At 51.9% G+C, this 21,953-nt stretch overlaps 7 protein-coding genes across 7 annotated transcripts; 3 read left to right on the forward strand and 4 right to left on the reverse strand.

The window, feature by feature from the left end:
• Window positions 1-690: 690 nt before the first annotated feature.
• GLC7 (type 1 serine/threonine-protein phosphatase catalytic subunit glc7) lies at window positions 691-5,793 on the reverse strand. Its single transcript, XM_062915964.1, has 6 exons — window positions 3,867-5,793; window positions 3,321-3,670; window positions 2,819-3,220; window positions 2,443-2,742; window positions 944-2,386; window positions 691-858 (listed from the first exon to the last, which is right to left on the reverse strand). The coding sequence occupies exons 2-5, from the start codon at window positions 3,498-3,500 to the stop codon at window positions 2,297-2,299; spliced, it is 972 nt and encodes a 323-aa protein (XP_062761974.1). The 5' UTR covers window positions 3,501-3,670; window positions 3,867-5,793; the 3' UTR covers window positions 691-858; window positions 944-2,296.
• Window positions 5,794-7,089: 1,296 nt separating this feature from the next.
• On the forward strand, window positions 7,090-7,915 carry QC763_709730 (uncharacterized protein; the record flags this gene model as incomplete). Its single annotated transcript, XM_062915965.1, has 2 exons — window positions 7,090-7,572; window positions 7,666-7,915. Exons 1-2 carry the CDS (start codon window positions 7,535-7,537, stop codon window positions 7,913-7,915), a joined length of 288 nt encoding a protein of 95 aa, XP_062761975.1. The 5' UTR covers window positions 7,090-7,534.
• Window positions 7,916-8,230: 315 nt separating this feature from the next.
• RPO26 (subunit common to RNA polymerases I, II, and III) lies at window positions 8,231-9,692 on the reverse strand. The gene is made up of 4 exons (XM_062915966.1): window positions 9,448-9,692; window positions 9,101-9,367; window positions 8,921-9,040; window positions 8,231-8,864 (listed from the first exon to the last, which is right to left on the reverse strand). Exons 1-4 carry the CDS (start codon window positions 9,480-9,482, stop codon window positions 8,828-8,830), a joined length of 459 nt encoding a protein of 152 aa, XP_062761976.1. The 5' UTR covers window positions 9,483-9,692; the 3' UTR covers window positions 8,231-8,827.
• Window positions 9,693-9,873: 181 nt separating this feature from the next.
• On the forward strand, window positions 9,874-11,685 carry QC763_709750 (uncharacterized protein; the record flags this gene model as incomplete). The annotated part of the gene is made up of 1 exon (XM_062915967.1): window positions 9,874-11,685. One exon carries the CDS (start codon window positions 9,874-9,876, stop codon window positions 11,683-11,685), a length of 1,812 nt encoding a protein of 603 aa, XP_062761977.1.
• A 388-nt stretch (window positions 11,686-12,073) lies between these two features.
• QC763_709760 (uncharacterized protein) lies at window positions 12,074-13,067 on the reverse strand. The gene is made up of 2 exons (XM_062915968.1): window positions 12,872-13,067; window positions 12,074-12,591 (listed from the first exon to the last, which is right to left on the reverse strand). Exons 1-2 carry the CDS (start codon window positions 12,974-12,976, stop codon window positions 12,190-12,192), a joined length of 507 nt encoding a protein of 168 aa, XP_062761978.1. The 5' UTR covers window positions 12,977-13,067; the 3' UTR covers window positions 12,074-12,189.
• A 228-nt stretch (window positions 13,068-13,295) lies between these two features.
• Window positions 13,296-14,949, reverse strand: STE18 (Guanine nucleotide-binding protein subunit gamma; the record flags this gene model as incomplete). The annotated part of the gene is made up of 2 exons (XM_062915969.1): window positions 13,296-14,431; window positions 14,492-14,949. 2 exons carry the CDS (start codon window positions 14,947-14,949, stop codon window positions 14,311-14,313), a joined length of 579 nt encoding a protein of 192 aa, XP_062761979.1. The 3' UTR covers window positions 13,296-14,310.
• Window positions 14,950-15,449: 500 nt separating this feature from the next.
• TIF32 (eukaryotic translation initiation factor 3 subunit A) lies at window positions 15,450-20,354 on the forward strand. The gene is made up of 4 exons (XM_062915971.1): window positions 15,450-15,507; window positions 15,605-16,462; window positions 16,662-16,925; window positions 16,985-20,354. The coding sequence occupies exons 2-4, from the start codon at window positions 16,460-16,462 to the stop codon at window positions 19,910-19,912; spliced, it is 3,195 nt and encodes a 1,064-aa protein (XP_062761980.1). The 5' UTR covers window positions 15,450-15,507; window positions 15,605-16,459; the 3' UTR covers window positions 19,913-20,354.
• Window positions 20,355-21,953: the final 1,599 nt, after the last annotated feature.

Below are 21,953 nucleotides of genomic sequence, written 5' to 3' on the forward strand. Positions count from 1 at the left end.
TAACAGTGCTGTAACGGAAAGGACTATAACTTACTATCATACGTACCACTTTAGGGAGTTCTTCTGTACATGGATATTATTTACAATCTAAACAAACCCAAATCCACCCTCTTTTTCACAAGTCAAACTTCTACACCATCCATGCAGCCATCTATCCAACCATTATGACAAGCCCCCTTCCAGCAAACACACCCTCTTCCGTCCCAGCTTACACCAACAAGTTCGCCTACCTTTACACAATATATACCTCCTTCCCTTTCCCTCCCACAGCCAAAGTAGCCAAGGTTTCCCTCAACCAACCAACAAAGAATTTCCGTATACGACAAACATCCAAGGAGGGAAACAAACCCCCGCCTCTCCGTCAGAATCCCGCCCTCTCGCGTCCTTCGGGTTAGTGGTTGAGGAAAAAAGGAGACTGGTTTCTGTTCCAGTTAGGTACAGAAAGGGTACAACATCTTCGCTTTACATTTTTATTTTCTTCTTCTTAATCTTTGTTGCTTTGGTCTTCAACAATGATACATTCATTCACACTGGCTTAGGTATCTTTCACACTTTTTCTTCTTCACTTTTTTTTTTCGAAATTTAACTGATAAACTTTACCTAAGGTGTGCGCTTCGCGCTTGGAGTGGGGACATGAGATGAGTAGTTGTGATGGCAGAAAATAGATTCTACTTTGTCAGATCGAGCAAGAAGCAGGACTCAAATCGACAATATCTAGCCTCCGTCTCGACTCCGCTCAAAGAGTCATCCATCCGATCTCGTGTTTTATGTGGTTTGTCGTTCGCCACCCGGCCGGCCCGGCTCGGACACATCTTACCGGATTCCTTCCCACAAGCATTTACATAACACCAGCCAGTGCTACCCCGTCGAGTTAATAACATGTCCTTGTTAGCTGGACTTCAAGACTCTACCTGAAGCCATCAGCAATAGAGATGGAACTTACTTAGCACGGGACACATGCACTCTCCTTAGCCTTAGACACTCAATCACATCAGCTCCAACCCAAAGTAATAGCAGACAGTGTAAGTTGACATAAACTATACCACACACACACACCCTTACTACGGAAAAACAACAACGGCCCCCTGCCTTCCTTCTCATACTCCCGGCTTTGAACCACCAATCCTCCATAAACAGACAAGACAACAACAAAAAAAGAACATAACACAAACAGAAACCAACAACCACCCCCACCTCTCATCCCCCCCATTACCCTCTTATACCTCGCCTCCAAAACTATCATACACACACTTCTTCACTTCTTTACACCTCCCATTCCCCACCCCCATTTTCCACGCTTATCAAGCCTTGGAACTCCTAAAAGAGTCATATTACAACATCCAACCCCTCGTCCCGCTCATTTCCCTCTCTGGTTCGTTGTGTCCCTCCAACCCCAACATGGAGTCATGATCAAGGTCACAAGGATCAATGCAGGCTGCAGGAATAAAGTGACAAGAAAAAGTTTTGCTTGTGCTGAAATTGTACAGGCGTCATACAGCATTCCCACCCCATTCTCCTACCACAACCCCCCCAACAACCTTTTCTCGTCATGTGGAAAAAACCGAACGGGTGTTTTGTGTGTGTGTGCGACTGACTGGATCTGAAAACTGGCGGCCTACCAACAAAAGTAGACTAATAAAAAGGTGAACGAACAACGACAACCCCTGGGTAGAGAAAAAAATGATAGATTCGGCAGCATTGGGCAGCCAAGCCCAGAGACAAGGAAAATAGAGAAGGAAGAGAAACCAAAAAGCAGTTCCCCCCTCCCCTGACGTTGTTCACTGCAATTAAAGAACAGAAGAGAGAAGAAGACAACAACTTGATAATTCCCCAACCCCTCCCTTCCCTTTCCCTGAACCTAACATGAATGGAGACCCGCTTATCTATACCTTTCCCATCATTATGAGGCGTGACAATGAAAGTCGTTATTCGTCCCCCTCCCAAAAAGTTTTGCAGTTGCCCCTTTCTGAACCCATTTTACACAGAGATTAATGTTTTTTTTTCTGTTCGCTCGGTAGTCGATGGACGATGGTGGCGATGGGGAGTGGGCAGCCTAATGTGTGAAAGCCGTGGCCCGATATAAGATGCGGAGGAAGCGGTCGAAAGAAACGGTGAGAGAGACGAGGCTGGGTGCCTGGGTGATGGGCAAAGACTCGTGGAGAAGAGGACGGTGGTGGAAAAAGCCGACGAGGGGAAGTGACTTTGGTTGTTCGTGATTTGGCGATGCGGTAGGGGAAATTTATCGACGTCCGAACCTAAAAGATGGGGGAGAAAAGTTCGTATAAATACTTGACAATTATTTGGAAGCTTTCCGGGGGGTGGAGGTTCTGCTTCCGCCTCCGAGGCCGTGAACATACTTTTGTTTCTTCTCTGCGGGTTTGAGAATCTGGAGATGGTGTTAGCCATATGCAAACTGGTTATTGTGGCAGGGCAAATACACACCTGGAATGAGCAAAGAAGACTCTCGTCGACGCTCATCATGGCACCAGCATTGTCGAACTCGCCGCAGTAGTTGGGGGCGCTGAATAGCGTAACGAGCTGACGCTTAGAGAAGAACTCGTAACCATCCTCGACAACCTGATGGGCACGGCAGATAAGATCCATGTCGTGTTTTTGCAGGAAGCGAGAGACGACATCAGGGCCAAAGGTGAACGAAACACCACGATCGTTCTCACTCCACCCGGTGATGTCCTTATCTGGGTCGGACCACAGGAGATCGCAGAGCAGACCGCAGTCGGGAATCTGCAAGCATGCGGTTAGTATCTGGCTCAGGCATTCCGAGCCCGGCAGGGTTAGAAGCAAACGCAGAACAACTTACATCAGTGGGTCTCATGACACGGCGGATCTGCTCCATAGAGTTGAGGTCGGGACTAAGACCACCGTGCATGGTAAAGATCTTCTCGTCAATAATGGCGGCAATGGGGAGACAGTTGAAGCAGTCGGTAAATGTCTTCCAGAGCTTGATGTTGTAGCGACGCTTGCACTCGTCGTAGAAACCATAGATACGGTTGATGGAGGCACACTCGTGGTTGCCACGGAGGATGAAGAAGTTCTCGGGGTACTTGATCTTGTAGGCGAGCAGCAGGCAGATGGTCTCCAGGGACTGCTTGCCTCTGTCGACATAATCACCGAGGAAGAGGTAGTTGGCCTCGGGGGGGAATCCACCGTACTCAAACAGCCGGAGCAAGTCGTAGTATTGCCCGTGAATATCACCGCAGATCTGCGTAGGACGAGACAATGTTAGCCAGGTGCGCAAGGCAAAGATTTTGGGGGAGGACGGTGTTCCACTCCAGACCACGCGTCAGCGGAAAAGGTCTTACCTTGATGGGAGCTTCAAGCTCAAGAAGGATGGGCTGCGAAATGAAGATCTCGCGAGCCTTGGTGCAAAGATAGCGAATCTCGGTCTCGAGCAGCTGGACTTGCTTGCCCGGTCGGCTGCCCCGCACCTCCAGGAGGCGATCGATTATCGAGTCAAGGTCGACTTCGTGTTGGTCCGCCATTGTAAATATTCCTCAATCCTCACCAGCCTTCGGCTTTGGCGCACGCAAAAAAAAAAAAAAAAGACCGAGTTGTTGGTAGTGACCGGCAGATCCCAGGTAGTCAGAGACAGGACAGGAAAAAAGAACGGCGAGCGCGCTGGAAAACCGGAGCGATGATGCACTTCTGGGAGCTGGTTGTAGAGAATGGACAATAACAGATGAATTAGTCAAGCTCGAAACACAAAACTTGGGATGAAAAGTCGCGGAGCGGGTCTCTTGCAGGCCAGATGCCAGATGCCAGATGCCAGGGAAGAGTGAATGCGCGACGAATCGAAGCGTGGGTTTGCTTTGTGCTAGTAGTGTTTGTGGAAAGCAGCAGCGACTCACCTATTACGCTGCAAAACAGAAGCGATCTCAGCAACGAGTGGCTGTGACGGGAGAGGGAGATTCGGGGGGAGAGAGCCCCTTCGTGTTTCTCTGCTTTTTTGGGGGGTGTTTGGTATTTGCAGAGGTTCTATTTTTTATTTTTTTTGGTACCTTGGCCGTTAGATGGCGAAAGTGGGTTGTCGTCACCGGGTCTGGCGGGATTGCAGCGGACAACTTTCAGCGAGGGCGACCGCGGAGAGCAGGTGCTGCGTCGTCAACGGAGTAAACCTGAACTGCAAAAAAGTAAATCACGTGTCGCTGGGTAGATCGCTATGGGGTCAGCAGCAGGATGGCCGCTTTGTTATCGTCTTGTTAAGAGGGAGGAGGCAAAGGGTCGGCTGGGCCGGTCGTCTTGGTCGAGAAAGTGAGGGTGTTCGGGGGACGGGAGGGTGATGAGAGGCTGCCACGGTCGGGAATGGGAACGGGATGGGCTCTGGCCTGCTCTGCTCTGCGCTCTGCTCTTCTGCGGGTGGTGCAAATGATGCTCCGTCGGCAGGAATTCGCGGGCGGTGTCTTGATGTCAGATAGAGGCTGTTATCGTCAACTGCGCAGTTTTCTGTGTGATCACAATCGTGTCGCCGTGGTTTAAGCCCGTCTCTGTGTGTTGATGTGTTGACGAATGGACCCGTGGGTTGGGATATAGGTCGGAAAAATTCAGAGTTGGCAAGTTTGTTTGAGACTTTTTGGAGGAGGAGACCACGGGGGGGCACACACTGACTGTCCGACAACTGGGGCGCTCCATCCACTACCCGCGAAAAATTATACTGCAGGACAGGGAGAAGCGCGTCATCTGCTAACAATAATCGCCCGCAGACCAGTGCCCAAGTGTTAGTCCGTCTACCCTACTAGATGCATTGTCGACTCCTGAGCCGGGATTGGCTGTGGATATCAACCCCTCGACCTCTCCTCCCTGCCCATTTCGCTCTTGGCAATCTAAAACGGATCTTCTTTGACCTCCCCCCAAGCAGTGCTACTTTTGCCTGCCAAATACCCCACGGCGGCGAGGCCTGATATTTCTCCCCAAAAGGGCCGAGCTACCTATGGTTGTCTATTCTATCCTTTCTGTTCTCTTTTTCTGGTCTCTGGTCCCCAGCAGTTGGCCGTCCTCCGTCTTATCTCACCGCCGACGCCTCTTTTGTATAGTAGCCTCGTGTACCAAGCACTCGTGCCCAGTTTCCCGTTTCTCATGGCTGTTCAACACGACGCTATGACGGTAGCCAAACAACCCAAGAAGAAAACGACTGGGCTTCGCTTCGCTGTTTCCGAGCACGTCTCTACGGATATACGACAGGCCCAGGTGCTTTGTGAAGCTCTTTGTCCTTGCCCTTCAATCCTCATCGGCTCTTTAACCTGCCTGCTTATACAACCAGGTGCTGGTGGGGGCCGGGCCTCGACCAACTCGAGTTTGGAGGTCTCCCACGCAGACCTAGACTTGGCGCCGGGTCTCCTGGACTGCGCCCCAGGGGATTCCCAGGCCAGGTGGTCCAAAGGTATCAAGTTTGTGCCTTTGAGCGCGTTGCCGCTTGCCTTAGTCGTGGGATCCCTTCTGATTCGCTGTCACTCTTCCCTTCGCCGACATCTCCCCTAACATGGCAATCATCTACCTCACCCCCCTCATGGAAACATGCTTCCCCCTATTCTGGTTTCACACCATAGCAACTAGAGCCAGCACCGAGCGAGACCTCTCGCAGACTACCTTAGCCGAGCCCCTTCTGGCCGAATATTCCTATCTGTAAGTCCAGAGCAGGTGGTAGTGGTGGCGTTGGACCTGGTTGGGTGCTACTGGGTGCTACTGGGTGCTTCTACATGGCTTACATATCCAATCGTACAGGTGCAGCACCCAGCTTCCACCAAGAGGCTACTCGTGACTCACCGGGCACCATCCACTGTGTTTCCTTTCGGTGAAGAGACGTTACGAATTAAGAACAAGACCGGATTCCCATGAAGGGGTTTCCCACCAGAGAGAGCTAAGATGACCTTGTCCCCCCCTTTCGACCGGATAGAGCACCAGAGCACCAGAGCACCGGGACACCTGCCCCTCTTGTGATCCCCCTCATTTGCCGCAATAGACTTCTGTTGGGCGTTGCGTTGAGCACCACCCACACACTGTCGGCCAAGGCGGGGTTCTCCCCTCTGCCCCTCGTTTCCTGCCCGCCCATTTCTGCCCCTCCAACGATGCTGTCATAGCAATGATCCATTTCTGATTGAAAAAGGTTCCAGACCAGACCATAAGTCACATGATCATCCCGTCTGCCTTCCACTCTCTTACCCAATCACTCCGCCCAAGTCGAGGATAGACAGGCGAGCGTTTCTGTATGTAACCCGATCGGTAGTACATCGCGCCAATCAAGTCCATACCGTTCTTTTTCCTCTTCATTTTCTCTCTGGGGTAGAAACTCCACAAATATTTTCCCTGTTCGGCTACTCGCAGCAAATGGTCTCTCGACGGGTATATGTCATGCTGGAGCCGTTGGATTGCTGATCAGAGAGCGATCAGTGTCATTTTGACAATCACGCTGAAACCCTTTACGTAGGACCAACACAACGATATCTGTGGAAAAAACATACCCGCGGCAGGCAATTGCCGGCCTGGTTTGCTTCTCTATGCAGTCATGGTATCCACGAGATCACATCAACATCGCTGATAATTGGGGTCATGCAGCTACCCTTGAAAATCTACACGGCATAGCCAAGGCAACCAGCGCCACCTTGCTGCGACAGGGCCCATTATGATGATGGCAAGGCAAACTGAAGTCGTGATCATGGACTGATGTAGGAGTAAGCGCTAGAACAGCCTCTTTTGCAGTGGATAGGTTGGGGAGGGTATCATAGCCTCAGGATTGCCCATCTCGGCCGGGTACCTATATCGACAAAATCAACCCAGGCTACGTAACACGGGGGATGTTGACTTCTCAGAAAGAAGTGCACAAGCCGCCCTGTGTCACGGAATATTCACGATACACCAGACAACCCACCTTGCCCAGTAACATTACACAGGAAATTGTTCCCCAGAGTTCCAAATTGATGACTCGTCAGAAGCAGAGAGCTTATCTCCTCGGGTACGACAAAAAAAGTCGATGTCAGTTACACAGACTACCATCTCCATGTGTAACCAAAACACACAAAGCAGCAACTTATAATGAGACTGACTGCATTCCATATATTGAGACCCCTTAAAAGAGCTAAATCAATTTTCATGATACCCTCAGTTCACCAGACTCACTACTGACAAAAGCAGCCGCCGAACTTTTTCCTAGTTTTATGCTCAACAGCAGCCACAAACCAGCCACACCACGACACATCTTTCATCATCAGCAAAGAAAATACTGCTGTCACTACTACCACGCGTTTGCTGCTACTCCTCTCCCTTTACCACCAAACAGGTTAGTTATCCACCTCCCAACACAACACTCACAATAAGGAGGGCTCGTATCCAACCCCCCCCCCCACCCCTTCTCCCCGTTCTTCTTTCCTCCCTCCCCCCTCAGCCCAAAACCAGACTCACAAACATCACCTCTTTCCTTCCGGAGATCTTTCGCTCCTTCTTTTGCTCTCCGTCTTTCGTTTCTGTGGTCTAGATCTCTTTCATCTTCTTCTTCTTCTTCTTCTCTCCACATGATTCCAACCCAATGTTACACTATCCTACATATTGGGCTGCAAAGAATATGTGAGCAAATTCCCTTTTTGTCAAAATTCTCGCTCGATGTCTACTTCCGACACGGAACATACTTCTCAGCTGAATCATGTCCACTTTATTCAGCAATGTACTTCTGGTTCAAAAGGGGCTCTCGAGTTGTAAAAGAGAAATCAAATCCCCCATGGACGGAACCGGGGGGCAAGGTTCCAATTTGAATCTAAACTTACCAGGTAAGGAAAAAAAAAAAAAAAGTCGAAAAGAGAAATGGGCGACCCCGGAATCGAACCGGGGTTTCTTCGGAATCGTATGTGATGTTTGTCTCCCAAACAAACCACAACGAAGCGTCCTGACCACTAGACTAGTCACCCGGTGAGGTATTTTACCTGAATTTGATGTCTGGCCGGTGTGGAAAGAGGGTTTTTCAAAGCCTCTCACTGTGGGTTGTCTTTGTGGGGCTTTGTGGGAGTCAAGAATGTGGAGGTAGGTGGGTGGGCATGAGAGGGTTGTGGCTTAAAGGTTGTGGGAAGCTGGAAAGAGGCTTGGTTTGGGGACGGTTGTCAACTTGTCGTAAGATGAGAAGCTTGACTAGCATGCACCCGAGCCACAGGAAGATGATCGAGAATGCAAATGCAGATATCTGTTGAGAGGATGACACACAGCTAAAGGCTTTAAAAGAGGATACACAATAGACAGAATTTCGGCGGGCAATATGCATTGTGATATCTTCTGCAATAGTGGTATTGGCTCGCTGTGCTTGCCAAGTATCAAACTCTCCACAAGAAGAGCTCGTCTTCCTTCGAATTTGAAGATCGCGAGATACTTTCTGTCATCCTTGTGAGAATGATTGATGCTCATAGGCACCCTAAGCCTCTAGTAAAGTGATGGCGAATGAAGACTAGAATGAGCGCGAGAAGCGAAGATTCAGTTCGTCCAGACCTCTTTCAGCTTGAACAGACCAACCTATCCACTTAAACGCTTCCTTGGTCGAGCCCAGCTGCTACCGCAAATAGAGACATCGGCAGTTTGATTCCGTCTGCTCTCAAATTATGTAGCTCTCAAATATGCTGCCCTTCCACCGCGGCGCGTGTTTGCCTGTCTGTGAAACTGTCGAGTCCTGTGACTACCGCAGAGAAGACTCGCGCAAACAGCCAAAACAACCGCCACGACGCACCTAGCCCATTCTGTCTAATCCAACGCACCAATGGCAAAATACCCCAACGCCGTCGCTAATGCAGTTTTGGTTTTTCTCATTCTTGTTGTATGTGCTCGTATAAACGTGAATTAATCATTGCATGAGTTCCTCGCAGGTCCAGTCCTCGTACCTAAAAAGCATGTCAGTGGATGATAGCTCAGACCGCTAAGCTGGCGAAAAACTCACGTTCCATCAGGCATGTACCGGCGCACAATGAGGGGAATCTTCTTTTCCCTGAGCTCTTTGATGGCAATCTGCAGGGGATCCGTCTCACCCTCAAGGTCAACCAGCACAGGCGCATTCATGCTGTTGGTTGCCGTTAATCCCCAGGCATCATTCTCAAATACTACAACCAACGCGACTCACCTGATCTGGAGAGCTCTTGTGCCGAGAATGCGCGCCTTCTCATACTTGGTCATATATGGTGTTGTCTTGCGCTGGTCGTTGGGAATCTTCTTGTCCTTGTGCGACTTCTCAGTGCCCTTGCCGTGGTTGGCGGCCGCGTTGGGGTCGCCAGAGTTGACTACTTGGTTTGGGTCTTCGTCATCGCCAACGGGGCGGTTGTCGGCTTCGTCATCTTCCACTGGCTCGTAGTACTCATCGGGGTCCTCCTCGAAGGCGGGCTCATCGGCGCTGTATCAATCAGTCAGCGAGTGGCCTTTCCTCGGTAGAAAGAAGCAGAAGCAAAGCAGAAAACTCGGGGAGGCGCGCACATGGGATCGCGGTCGTCGTCGCCAAAGTCAGACATGTTGTTGATCTGATGGAATGATACGATCCGAGAGAGACTGGGTGTGAGGATATGCGTAGTGGTGATGGGCAACAATATCGGTTTTGTTGCGGCGATGAAATGGATGTTGCGTTGAACTGGGTGAAGCAAGTCTGGCAGGCGGCTGAAGGAGGGATCGTAAAATTATTTAAGTGGGCCCCTGCGCAATGCGCAAGGCTGACCATTCACCGCGACTGGTTGGTGACGCGGGGGGGTGTGGGTCTAGCTGCTTTGCCGGCCGGGAGCTCAGGCGCACCTACAAAAAAGTTCGATATCGACGTTATCGCATTGAGCTGAACCTTGTTCTTGCAACGAACTGGTCCTTGACCTCAAGACCCCCGTCACCCACCCTCTTTGCTTGCTCTGGCCAGTCATGTCTGCCAGAGCAACAAGAGCCATGAAGCGAAAGGCTGATAAAGGCGGCGAGTCGGCAGACTCGACCAAGCGCCAGCAACTCGACCTGGCCGACCAGAAGCTCGACAAGGGCAGCCCGGAGCAAGAAACTGCAGAATCCACCTCCATTTACGATGGCAACGATGCTGCTTCTGATACTGCCTCTCCCCCAGGCGACACCAATACCGTTGGGGCAACCTCGATCTCTACCTCCCGCCGAGGCCGCAAGTTCCCCTCCGATATGAAGACGATCAAGTGCACTTTCCCTGGCTGCGACAAGAGCTTCAACCGACCTGCTCGCCTGGTGTCTCATCTTCGAAGTCACACTGGCGATCGAATCCACCGCTGCACCTATGAAGGATGCGACAAATCCTACCTCGAAGAGAAACACCTGACGCAACACATCAAGGGTTCCCACACCCACGAGAAGAACTACGTCTGCTACGTCGAAGGATGCGGCAAAGCTTTCGTCACCAATACGAGACTCAAGAGGCATGCTGCCGTTCATGAAGGTGCCGAGCGATTTCGATGCCGAGACTATGAGGGTTGCAGTGAGAGCTTCCGGAAGCGTGAGACTCTGCAGCGGCACATTCGGACCAGGCACCTCAACCAGGCCGGTTTCCCTTGTCTGCAAGACGGTTGCCAAGAGGGCTTCGACAGCGCCGGTGCTCTCCGGCGTCACACGGAGCGCGAGCATGGGCAACTACGGTTTTGGTGCGACGAGTGCGCCAAGGACACGGACGAGGATGGTGAAGAGAAAAGGGTTGGGTTTACGACGCTGAATATGCTCAAGACTCATGCCAGAACCGAGCACCGAGCGTGTCCTTTCTGCGACAAGAAGATCGGCCGGCAGTTTCAACTGGAGGAGCACATGGAGAATATGCACTCTGGAAAATCGGTCGAGGAGAGAAAGGATGTGCCTTGCAACTGGCCAGGGTGCGAGAGCATGTTCACCCGAAAGTCCAACATGATGACGCACTACCGAAGTGCGCACGAAGGCAAGAAGTTTGTCTGTGGTGAGGTCAACACTTTCAACACGCCCGATATCGCGGATTGGAACTGGCAAGAGGAGGGTTGCAAGGCTCCGTTTGTTAGCAAGCTCAAGCTTGAGGAGCACATCCGATTTGTTCACCTAGGAAGGAAGCGTCCGGAGAGAACCATCACCCTGAACTTTGACGGACCGGACGAGGTGGACGAGATGACGGCGGCAGTCGACAAGAAGAAGCTTGCCTGCAGTGTACTTGGGTGCGAAGCGAGGTTCATCAGATATGCGGATCTTAACAAGCATTTGGAAGCTCATCAGAGACAGGCTTCAAGCATCGATGATGGATATGCTCAACAAGCGCAGCCCAATGTTGCCGTCGAGGCAGGATATGAGCCCCGAGATTTTATTCTTTCTGCCCCTCAAGACGGATATGGAAACCAGGACCACATGCTTGTCGTGCCTGATGCTGGGTATGGCGATCAAGGCCATATTCTCACCGCCCACAGCGCCTACGTCGCTCCGACTAACAGGTACGGCAACCAGGACCATATTCTCAACGATCTTAAGAACGAGCCGGGGATCCCAGATCTGACTGGGGATGCGCCTCACGGTCTTGCACTTGATCCGGAGCTGCAGGCTTCGACAATGGACATGCGGCTTCAGGGGCCAGATGATCAGCAACAGCAGCAACAGCAGGATCTAGATCCCAACTTTTATCCTGCTTTGGCGAATATGCTCGGAGGGGACACCCACGCCAACGCCGATTGGAATGTGATGAACGAACTGCTTGGCCATGGTCAGTATTAGGGAGACTGGGCTGGTTTGTAGTTTGCTGATTTCGGAGGGCATGGTCATGGGAAGGCGTTTGGGGGTTTAAATTAGAGATACCAGTTTTTTTATGTTTGGCACAGGTCGGTTTCTTGTTGTGTTATAGCGACGTATGTATTGTTTCTTTTGGGGGTGACGGATATATTGTGCTAGGCATGGCATGGGGTCTATGATGGTATCAAAAAGTTTCGGTTATGTTTTCTACAACAAAAGCGGTTTGACACCCTTTCTAGGGGTAATATCGATAGATATACTATAGAGAGAAATGTGCGCAGCGAAGGGTGGGTCTGTAAGGTAGGTATCATTTATCTTGAAGAGCCAGAGCGTTATATGAATCAACAACAAATCAGTTTTGATCATAATCAAAGCCATTCCCTTCAATGTAGTAGACATGCTACGGCCCAGCCTCTTTTTACTAGATGATTGGTGACTAGTGTTCATTTAAGGGACTATATTCCAAGAATAACTGATAACTACCACCACCTACTGACAATCCTCACAATTCTCCTTCCCCTCAATGGTACACACCTTTCCCTCCTCGACTTTCTTTTCTTCTTTCCCCTTCTCTACCCCCTCCTCTCTCTTGTCCTCTCCCTCACCAGATTTGGGCTTGGAATAATCCCTGTCCACGTGCCCCAAACCCCTCCTGGGATCGATAACGTCCCTCACGCGTCTCTTGAGCTCTTTTGTTTCGGGGAATCCACCGTCGGTCTTCCTGTCCCAGAGGATTTTCGTCAGAAGCTTGACTTGATCGCTACTCCCGGCTTCAGTAGTAGTAGCAGGAGAAGAGGTGGTGATCTCGACGACGAATACACCTCCGGTTGACGGCTGGAGGGCAACTTCGCCTAGGGAGGTTGAGAAGGTTGATAGGAGCTCTTGGGCGAACTTTGAGGGGTTGTTGTGTTAGTTGAAGGCTAGCGAATCTATTGGGAGGGGTGAGGAGTGGCGAAGTGCTGGTGTGGTATACATCGGCGGAGAATGAACTGTGCCAGGCGATATAATAGTATGAGGTGCAGAAGAAGAAGAAAAAAAGCAGATCAACTCCCTGAATTTGAAAGAAGAGCTGGATCTGGACAGCAAAACACAGGGGGCGTTTAGGAAATAGTTCTCCCAAGTTCAACCGACAAAAACGGTTCGAGACGATGCAATGAAAAAAAGAACTCACATAAGCAGCCCTCAACATCCACTTGCACTGCGTACAAAACTGTATCGTCACCCTCGGCAGTCGGGTCGTCGTGGCCGTACTTTCGGTAACCTGCTGCTCTGCCATCGTGTCCCGATTTGCTGGTTGCCAAACAATGTCAAACCGATGGCTGGCGGATATGCGTGATGAGTTGTCTCCCCCGTTCGTTTAACAAAGACGCACATACATACATACATACATACATTAGGAAAGCAGACTAAAAAAGCGGTACCTGCATAAAATGGGTACGTAAACTGCGTCATTCGACTTGCAGAAAATCCACTCTCTCAAAACGGTTTTCCCATATTGAAGATCACTTTTATAACTCTCCTTCAAAACATCCCCATGGCAAGACACAATTTCACATCGCAAACACACACACACACACACACACACACACACACACACGTTTAAAGTTTAATAGTGGTATATCTTCATTCGCCTTTCTTCAGTCCTCATTCGTGAACCCATTTAGCAGGAACCCACACCATGGGCTAAAAAAAAAAACACAATAACCATAGCGTACTTTATATACAGAGAGCCCGAGAGGGAAAAAAAACAGACCAGATATAATAATAAGAAATAATAAGGGGGTGTTGTGTGGTCGGGGAGGAGAGGGAGAGAGAGGGTGAAGAGAAGAACAAAAACAGGGGGAGCTTTGCAGAGACGGGCAACGACAAGAGAGCCGAGCTACAGCTACAACTTTGGGGGAATAGTCAAAACAGCAAAAAAACAAAACTAAGAAGGAAGAAAAAAAACAGGAAGGAAGTTTTAGGTATTACAGGCCGAAAAGCTGCACAGTCTGTCCGTCCGAGACCTTCCCTGCCGAAAAAGAATTTGCGATTCGCCGTCAAAGGTAGGGTCATAGTAGAAGAAAATAAAATAAAAAGGTTCCGAGAAAAAAAATGGGGTATGAGTTTTGGTGTTTTGAGGGCGTAATCGTTGTAGGAAAAGCCGTTGCTGTCGTCGTTCTCGATCCTCCCCCACCTTTTTTTTCTTGCTGTGGATGCCCCCCCTCCCTCCCTCTCCTCTCCTCTCTCTTTGCTTGGTTTGCCATGGGTCAAGGTGAAAGTTGAGGTCTGTCCGTCCGTGCTGGATCGTGAGTGAGAGCGATGGCGGTTTGGTTGTAGGAAAAAGAAAAATCATCGGTCGCTGTCCTCCCAGTTCCATCCAACGCGCATGTCCCATTTTTGTCGGCCCAAATTCCACCCAATCCGAATGCTCCTAAAATACCAAAAGACGTTTCTGTTCTCACAAAGCCTTTTCGTCGGGGTCGAGGCGGAATAATCGAACAAGACACCGGCGAAAGAGGGGGTGCACCACATCAAAGACACTCAGAAAATACACAGCCGATTCCGAGCTGTGCCAGGGACACGAGCAAAGGGTCTGCGCTTCCGACTCGACATGTTCTGTAGCTCATCCTACATCACTACACAGCAGCCGTTGCTCTGTTGTGGTGCGTAGGGATCCTCGCCCTTTGGCACAGGACCCCAGACGCTGGGCACCATGTAGTCTCTGGTGCTGTTGCAATAGGCGATGATACTAGAGAGGAATGCGCGTCAGTAAGGGGATACGACGCGATGCGGGTGTGGTGCGCCCTACCTCTTCGATGCTTGGCTTACGGGGATGCGCTCTCTTTCGAGATCTTCACGTAGCCGATTGTTCAATTCTGTCAATCGACGAAGCTTGAGATCCGCCATGCTCTGCTTGGTCTTCTTGATCTGCGACGGGTCGCCGACATCGCGCGATGTGTATTGGGGCATCTTGGGAGGTTTTCTCGGTGCTGACTTTGGGGCTCCAGCAGAGTCGCGCTTAGGAATTAAGGGGAGAGACGCTGGTGGCGGCTTCCTTTCTGGCTTGGCAGAAAAAACTGGCGACCGAGGCCGGCCGTTGGGTATTGATGAAGGAGAATTAACTGGCCGCGATGGCTCTTGTTGCTCTGATTGCTGCGGCGGCTCACGGGGGCTGGCGTCGTTGATGTCGCCCTGGTGCTGCGGCTCGGCGGTCGGAATCCGCGACGACGCCGATGAGTCGTGAGATTTTCGTGGCTGCTGGTCCATTACCGCGTGTTAGTGACTCTATCGCAATGTTTCAAACGAATTGTGCTTTGATGGATGGTGATTGATGCTGTCGTCTTCCAATCCAATTGAAAAGGCTAGAAGGGACGGGTCGCACAGTTTGTTCTCCATTGCTGGAGACGGGAAGCTGGCACTCACCTGTGTTCAAAGCAGATAAAGGCCGTGTTTCGGTTGTGGCGGTTGTCAAGGAATGAATGGATTGAAGAGAAAGAGGCGCGCGGATGACTGGTATGCGATTGCCTCGATTGACCACAAGCTGGTTGGAATGGGCGGATGGGCGGATGGGATTGGCGAAGCGACACACGGCGAGCGGGAGCAAAGAACTCGGGAAGGGGGTTGATTCAGGAATCTCTCTCTTGCTCAGGAGCGGGTGATGGTCCGTGCTGACTGCCTACTACCAAAAAGCTGGGCGAAAAGTAAATGAGATGTCCAGGGGAGGTTAGATTAGCCCGATAGCAAATCATACGACCAATTAACGCATCTCGGGGGTGAGCACGTAGTGAATCCTCTGTCTGTTTAGATGCAATAGATATCTTCTAGGTACAATAGATCCCGTTTTCTATTCTCCGAGGGAATTACCCATTCAATCAATATCCAGAATACCGACCGACTATTGACATGTCGTGCTCTTTTGCAGGCGTCATCGACTGACCTCTAGCGACCTAGCTAAGAGGTGTCCGACAGGTACATGGCGGGCCCCCATCCAGTGGCTAGCTACTCGCGCATGCTTGCAGCAGCTGAGGGTTTTTGCTGTTTCATGGACGGGGAACCTTGACCTCTGTCTCTTCTCGAGAGCTTGTCTCGGGATAAGAGCAAACTGGGTCTTTCGAGATTCGACATTCTCGGGCCGCTTTCTCAGACCGATACTGTACCAATGCCGACAACTCCCTTCTGATGATGCCTTTCTGCGCATCCGCTATGACTGCAAGGTCTACAACGATGGCTCTCGGCCGCATGAGGCATCGACAATGTGCCTTGGCAGAAGCGTTTTGACATTGTTCTCGACGCCTTTTTGCCTAGGGCCCCGCAATGTGCATATAAGGGAGAAGAGCCCCACCACGGCCAAGGTTGCAGTGCAAAGTCCAAAACAACAAGGGAAGCCCCAAAGTTTGTGCTCTGCTCAGCGAGGTGAAGAGGCTGCCCTGTCAAAGAGCAAGACAAACTCGCCCGCGAGAGCATACTCTTTAGGCCTTCCCAAGTAGTTTCTGGCAACTGAAATCAAATACACCGCTCTTGGTGCTGAAAACCACATCCATTTCCAGGCTGCCGTCACGTGACCCACGGTACAATTTGAACCCACAAATTTTAAGCAAACGGTGCCAACTGCCCTGTCAGGGCTTCGACCAACGCAGCATTCTCCACGAGGCGAAAAAAAATCTCTGGTACAGGCCGGCCAAGTCGCAAGCAACCCCTCACGCCGCCTTGCGCTGCTCTTCCAGAAACCCATTAAACTTCCTCGAGACCTGCCAACGCGCAGAGGAGGTTGCCCATCATGGTGAGTCGCGATCCTGTTCTACATAACCCCCACCGGAAGGCAGCTATCTCGACTATCTCGCCTGCAAATGCCCATATCGACTGCCCCCCCTCCCCTCCTCCCCGCCGCCGCCTCTACTACACCTTGTCGTCATCTGTCACTACGCCGCCGTCGGACGGGCCGATTATGACCACGAACACCTCGACTGACCTTCTCATAGCCTCCCCCACCCCATCAGAAGCCCGAGAATGTTCTCAAGAGGGCCCACGAACTCATCGGAGTTAACCAGGCCCCCGCGGCCCTCACCCTCCTCCACGAGCACATCACATCGAAGCGGTCTCGCAATGTCCCCATCACATCGTTGGAGCCTGTGATGCTCCTGTTGGTCGAGCTCTCGGTCGAACAGAAGAAGGGCAAGCTCGCCAAGGATGCTCTCTACCAGTACAAGAATATTGCTCAGAACACCAATGTTGGCACGATCGAGGTGGGTTATGAGTGGAGTCAAGTTGGGTTATATTGCCGGTATTGACAAAAATACTGCAGCTTGTTCTCAAGAAGTTCATCGAGTTGGCTGCCGAAAAGGTCACCGCTGCTCAGCAAAAGGCCGACGAGGTTCAGTCCAGCATCGAGGCGACCACCACCTCCGACAACGTTGAGGATCTCGAAGCCAGCGAAACCCCCGAGTCCATCCTCTTGGCCACCGTCTCCGGCGAGCAGTCCCGGGATCGTACCGACCGTGCCATTGTCACCCCCTGGTTAAAGTTCCTGTGGGAGGCGTACCGCACAGTTCTGGACATTCTCCGCAACAATGCTCGTCTCGAGTTGCTCTACCAGAGCACTGCCATGCAGGCGTTCGACTTCTGCCTCAAGTACACCCGCAAGACCGAGTTCCGCCGTCTTTGCGAGCTTCTCCGCAACCATGTCCAAACTGCTGCCAAGTACTCGGCTCAAATGCATGCCATCAACTTGAGCGACCCGGATACCCTGCAGCGCCACCTCGAGACTCGTTTCCAGCAGCTTAACGTGGCGGTCGAGCTTGAGCTCTGGCAGGAGGCCTTCCGCAGTGTTGAGGACATCCACACCCTCCTCAACCTGAGCAAGCGCCCCCCCAAGAACATCATGATGGCCAACTACTACGAGAAGCTCACCCGTATCTTCCTCGTCGGCGAGAACTACCTGTTCCACGCTGCTGCCTGGTCCCGCTACTACAACTTGCTCCGCCAGTCTGCTGCCATTGTTGCGGCCGGTGGCAAGAAGTCCGAGAACCCCCCAACCAGCGAGGCTGATCTCCAGAAGGCTGCCACTTTCGTCGTTCTCTCGGCCCTGTCCATTCCCGTCATCAGCACCTCCCGCTCCCGCGGTGCCATGGTCGACTTCGACGAGGCTCGCAAGAACAAGAACTCGCGTCTCACTCACCTCCTCGGCATGTCTCAGGCCCCTACCCGTGCGCTCCTCTTCCGTGATGCTCTGTCCAAGTCTTTGATCCGCCGCTGCCGCCCCGAGATCCGCGACCTCTACAACATTCTCGAGGTCGACTTCCACCCCCTCTCGATTTGCAAGAAGATCTCCCCCATCTTGGCCAAGATTGGGGCCGATGAGGAGATGCAAAAGTACATCATTCCTCTTCAGCAGGTCATCCTCACTCGTCTCTTCCAGCAGCTTTCTCAGGTGTACGAGACTGTCGACCTGGACTTTGTCGAGTCCCTAGCTCAGTTCCCCGAGCCTTTCCAGGTTACCCGCGCCACGATTGAGAAGTTCATCATGAACGGCAACAAGAAGGGTGATCTCGCCATCCGCATGGACCATGCCACCGGTGTCCTTAGTTTTGATGCCGATGTTTTCTCCTCCGCCAAGGCTGCCCACGCTGGCTCCTCTGCCGGCTCTGCTGAAAGCGAGACTGGCTCCGTTCAGCGTCTCCAGAGCACTCCTTCCCAGATTGTGCGCTCTCAGCTCACCCGCGTCGCCGAGGTTCTTTACACCACATGCCAGTACATTGATCCCAAGTTCAACGAGGCCCGCATCCAGGCTCGCGATGCTGCTTTCGCTCGTGCCAAGGCTGGTGCTGAGAAGGAGCACCTCGAGATCCTCGCCAGAAAGGAGATTATTCAGAAGCGCAAGGACAAGGCCTCTGAGGCTCAGGCCGCCCGGGATAAGGAGAACGCTCGCAAGAAGATGGTTCAGGAGCAGCTTCTCCAGCAAGCCGAGGCTGCCCGTTTGGCTGAGGAGCAGAAGCTTCGTGAAGCCAAGCGTCTCGCCAACGAACGGGAGCAGATCAAGCGCAAGGAGGTCGAGAGCATGCTCAAGGATATGAAGCTTGAGGATCTGGCTGGTGAGGACCTCGATACCCTGGACAGCAACAAGATCCGCATGATCAAGCTGCAGCAGCTTGAACGTGAGAAGAACACGGTTGCCGAGAAGCTCCGCATCACCGGCAAGCGTCTTGACCACTTGGAGCGTGCTTTCAGAAAGGAGGAGGCTAAGAAACTCCCCGAGGACTATGCTAAGCAGCGCGAGCGTGATCTCAAGGCCTATGAGTTGACTAAGGCCCAAACTCTCAAGGAGGCCGAGGAGAAGCACAAGGCTGATGTCGAGATCAAACACCGCCTGTCTCGCCTGATGCCATTCTACGAGTCATTCAGATCTAACCTCCACGAGCGCCGCCGCGACGAGTTTGAGAAGAGACGTCGTGATGCCGACCGCGAGTTGGAGAAGATGATCAATGCTCGCAAGAAGGAGTACCGCGATCGCAAGATCCGCGAGAAGAGGGAGCGTGAGGAGAAGGAGCGTGCCCTCCGCGAGGCCGAGGAGCGTGCCGCCAGGGAGAAGGAGGAGGAGGAGAGGAGAAAGGAGGCCAAGAAGGAGGAGATGGCCAGAATCAAGGAGGAACGCGAGAAGGAACGCGAGAAGGCTCGCGAGGCCCAGGCCCGCCAGCAACAACGCGAGGAGGAAGCCATGGCCCGTCGCAAGGCCGAGAAGGCTGCCGACACTGCTCCTATCCGCCGGGAGATTCCACCAGTGGAGGCCCCCTCGGCCGCCGGCCCCCCCCGTATTGCCCTTGCCGGCAACAGACCCAGCTGGAGAGAACGCGAAGCGGCCAAGGCTGCCGGTGGTGCCCCACCAGAGCCCGCTGCCGCCGCTCCTCCTCCGGCCAGAGCTCCTCCTGTCGAGCGGACCGACTCCAACGAGCGCCCTCCTGCCGCTGGTGGTCCTCCCCGCCTCGCCCTTGCTGGCAAGACTGGAGGCTCCAGCTGGCGTGAGAGAGAGGCTGCTAGAGCTGCTGGCGGTGGTGCTCCTATTCCCGAGCGCCCTGCTCCTCAAGGCAGAGTGTCTTCTGGTCGCGGCGGTGCCCCCATTGAGAGGGAAGGTTCCGGCCGTGGTGAGCCTGCCAAGGATGGTGCTACTCCTGAGCCCCTGAAAGCTAGCGGCGCTCCGGGCAAGTATGTTCCCAAGTGGCGGAGAGATAATGCTTAAACAAAAGCGGGCATGTATTGGGAGTTTCTGGCATTTTTCTGTTTCCCTCCATCTCTCGCGCTTGCTGAGTTCCGGTTCATACATGACACACATGACATGCGACACGAAGGATGGGCATGATGCAGCTTCTTCTGGAGTTTTGATTTCTGGGTCTGGAAGGGGTACGGGAAAGAAAAGGTTTTTATTTTTTCGGTCCTTGATCCTTTTTCCTTGCTCCGGATTTGCATGTGTGTAGAAGTAGCATTTCGCGTCATTCGATAGCGAAGGGAGGCAGGGGCAGCAATGAACAAAAGTGATTGCTGCGTTAGGAAGAATGATAGGGATGGATGAGGTTGTGTTTTATTTTTGCTGTTGAGTTGATGAATATAAATTGCATGGCATGTGTGTATTGTTTTGCTGTGTATGAGTTGTGAAGGTAGGCATAAAACCACGTCGGCACTCGTGTGAGAAAGTTCGGACTGAGGTCAGTGATCGACAATTCCAGATACCGGGGAAGATCATCATCAAGCCGTGGCTACCACAACCCACCCGCTCGACTGACAATCGCGAATCGCAACGAGCTACCCGATCTGGCGCCATCGGATGCTGAAGATTGTTGTCGATCACTTCCTCATAGGGCTTGATGCAATCTAGAACTTAATTGACTGAACATGGCGTGGGATCCCGTGCCGTTGAGGGGTCCAATATTGACCTTTTCAACACCCACTGCACCATGGATAGAAAAGTAGCAGGCAGGCTTTCGCAGGGCCACTTCCTTCGGTGAGAGGAACATGGCATGATGAGGGCATCATGATATCTAACACGAGGAAATGCTACCCACACTTTTGATTGGGGGGCGGGCATGCGGTGGTGTGGCAGCGATGAGTCTGTGGAAGTATGGATTTATGCACGGCGGTTAGGGAATTTTCGCAAAGTTGACAGCCCTCCGGCGTGTTGGATGTATCTGAATTCCAGGATGTTTTTGGTTTATACTTATTTAATCCTTCTCTCTTCAGACTCCACATTGAGTTCCGAGAATGGCAGTCTCGTCGTCGTCCTCTTTTGCACAGACATCTTTTCTTTTACCTAACAAATACGTCTTGGGAAATAGAGCGCAGTGAAAAGTTAGGCTGAAACGTTTTATTTTCTCGTCTTTTTTGACTATTGTCCTTGGTATTTCTTTGGCTGTTCTTCCGTGGTAATTGAGGCTGTGATGTGTTTCAGTTGAGCCCACCTACCTCCTGCCAAAGGTGAAAGAACGAAGGATGGAAGCCAAGATGAGCTCTGAAATAATGTTTCGCTCCCTGTTTACGGGGTAGACACCCTCCAGTGGCGAAATAACCCCGCGCCAGAAGCCATATCTTCTCGAACAAATCTCGGTCATCATCTTCCTCTCGGCTTCGCCTGTTTGAAGCGATACATACACGTGGCCCAGCACAAAACGAACGGTCTTTGAAACTGAAGAAGCAGCTGCGATCGGTTGCCCGGCGGAAGTTGATGCTCAAGCCAAAAAGCTAGCGTTCAGACCCTTGCTCACCTGAAAAGCTGCCAATTGCGGCCAGAAGGACGTTTTGCTGGAAGGAGAAAAAAGGTTGGGGAAGGGGTGGTGGTTAGCTCGTATGCACGGGCAGGGTAGCTTTTTTTGTGATGGGATGGGGTGTCGTGCTACCCCGCAGCCACATCGGAAGATATGGGCAGCCGTGTGTGAGATCACGATCGGTGATGGGTGTGGAGGGGGGTGTACTGCAGATGGATGGGTTAGGACGTAAAAAGAAGCGGTGATGGTGATGGTGACTTGTTACGACTACCTCAGCCCTAAGAACTCAATAGTCCGGTCAAGGCCGAGAGAAAGACGCTATAATAATACTCCGTGAAGTGCTGGCTGGTATGGAAGTGCTGCGAACGTTCGGTGGGTTGTACGGTGGGTTTTTGTGGATGAGGAACAGGGTGGACAAGCTCATATAAATCCGGAGTCCTTCACTGCTGTGTAGATTAAAAGCTGAAAGAGAAAAAAGATTGTGATGATGACGGGGTGTGTGTGTGTGTGTTGTGTGTGTTGCCA

This window comes from Podospora pseudopauciseta (genome assembly GCF_035222475.1).
Source record: "Podospora pseudopauciseta strain CBS 411.78 chromosome 7 map unlocalized CBS411.78m_7, whole genome shotgun sequence".
Classification (NCBI taxonomy): domain Eukaryota; kingdom Fungi; phylum Ascomycota; class Sordariomycetes; order Sordariales; family Podosporaceae; genus Podospora; species Podospora pseudopauciseta.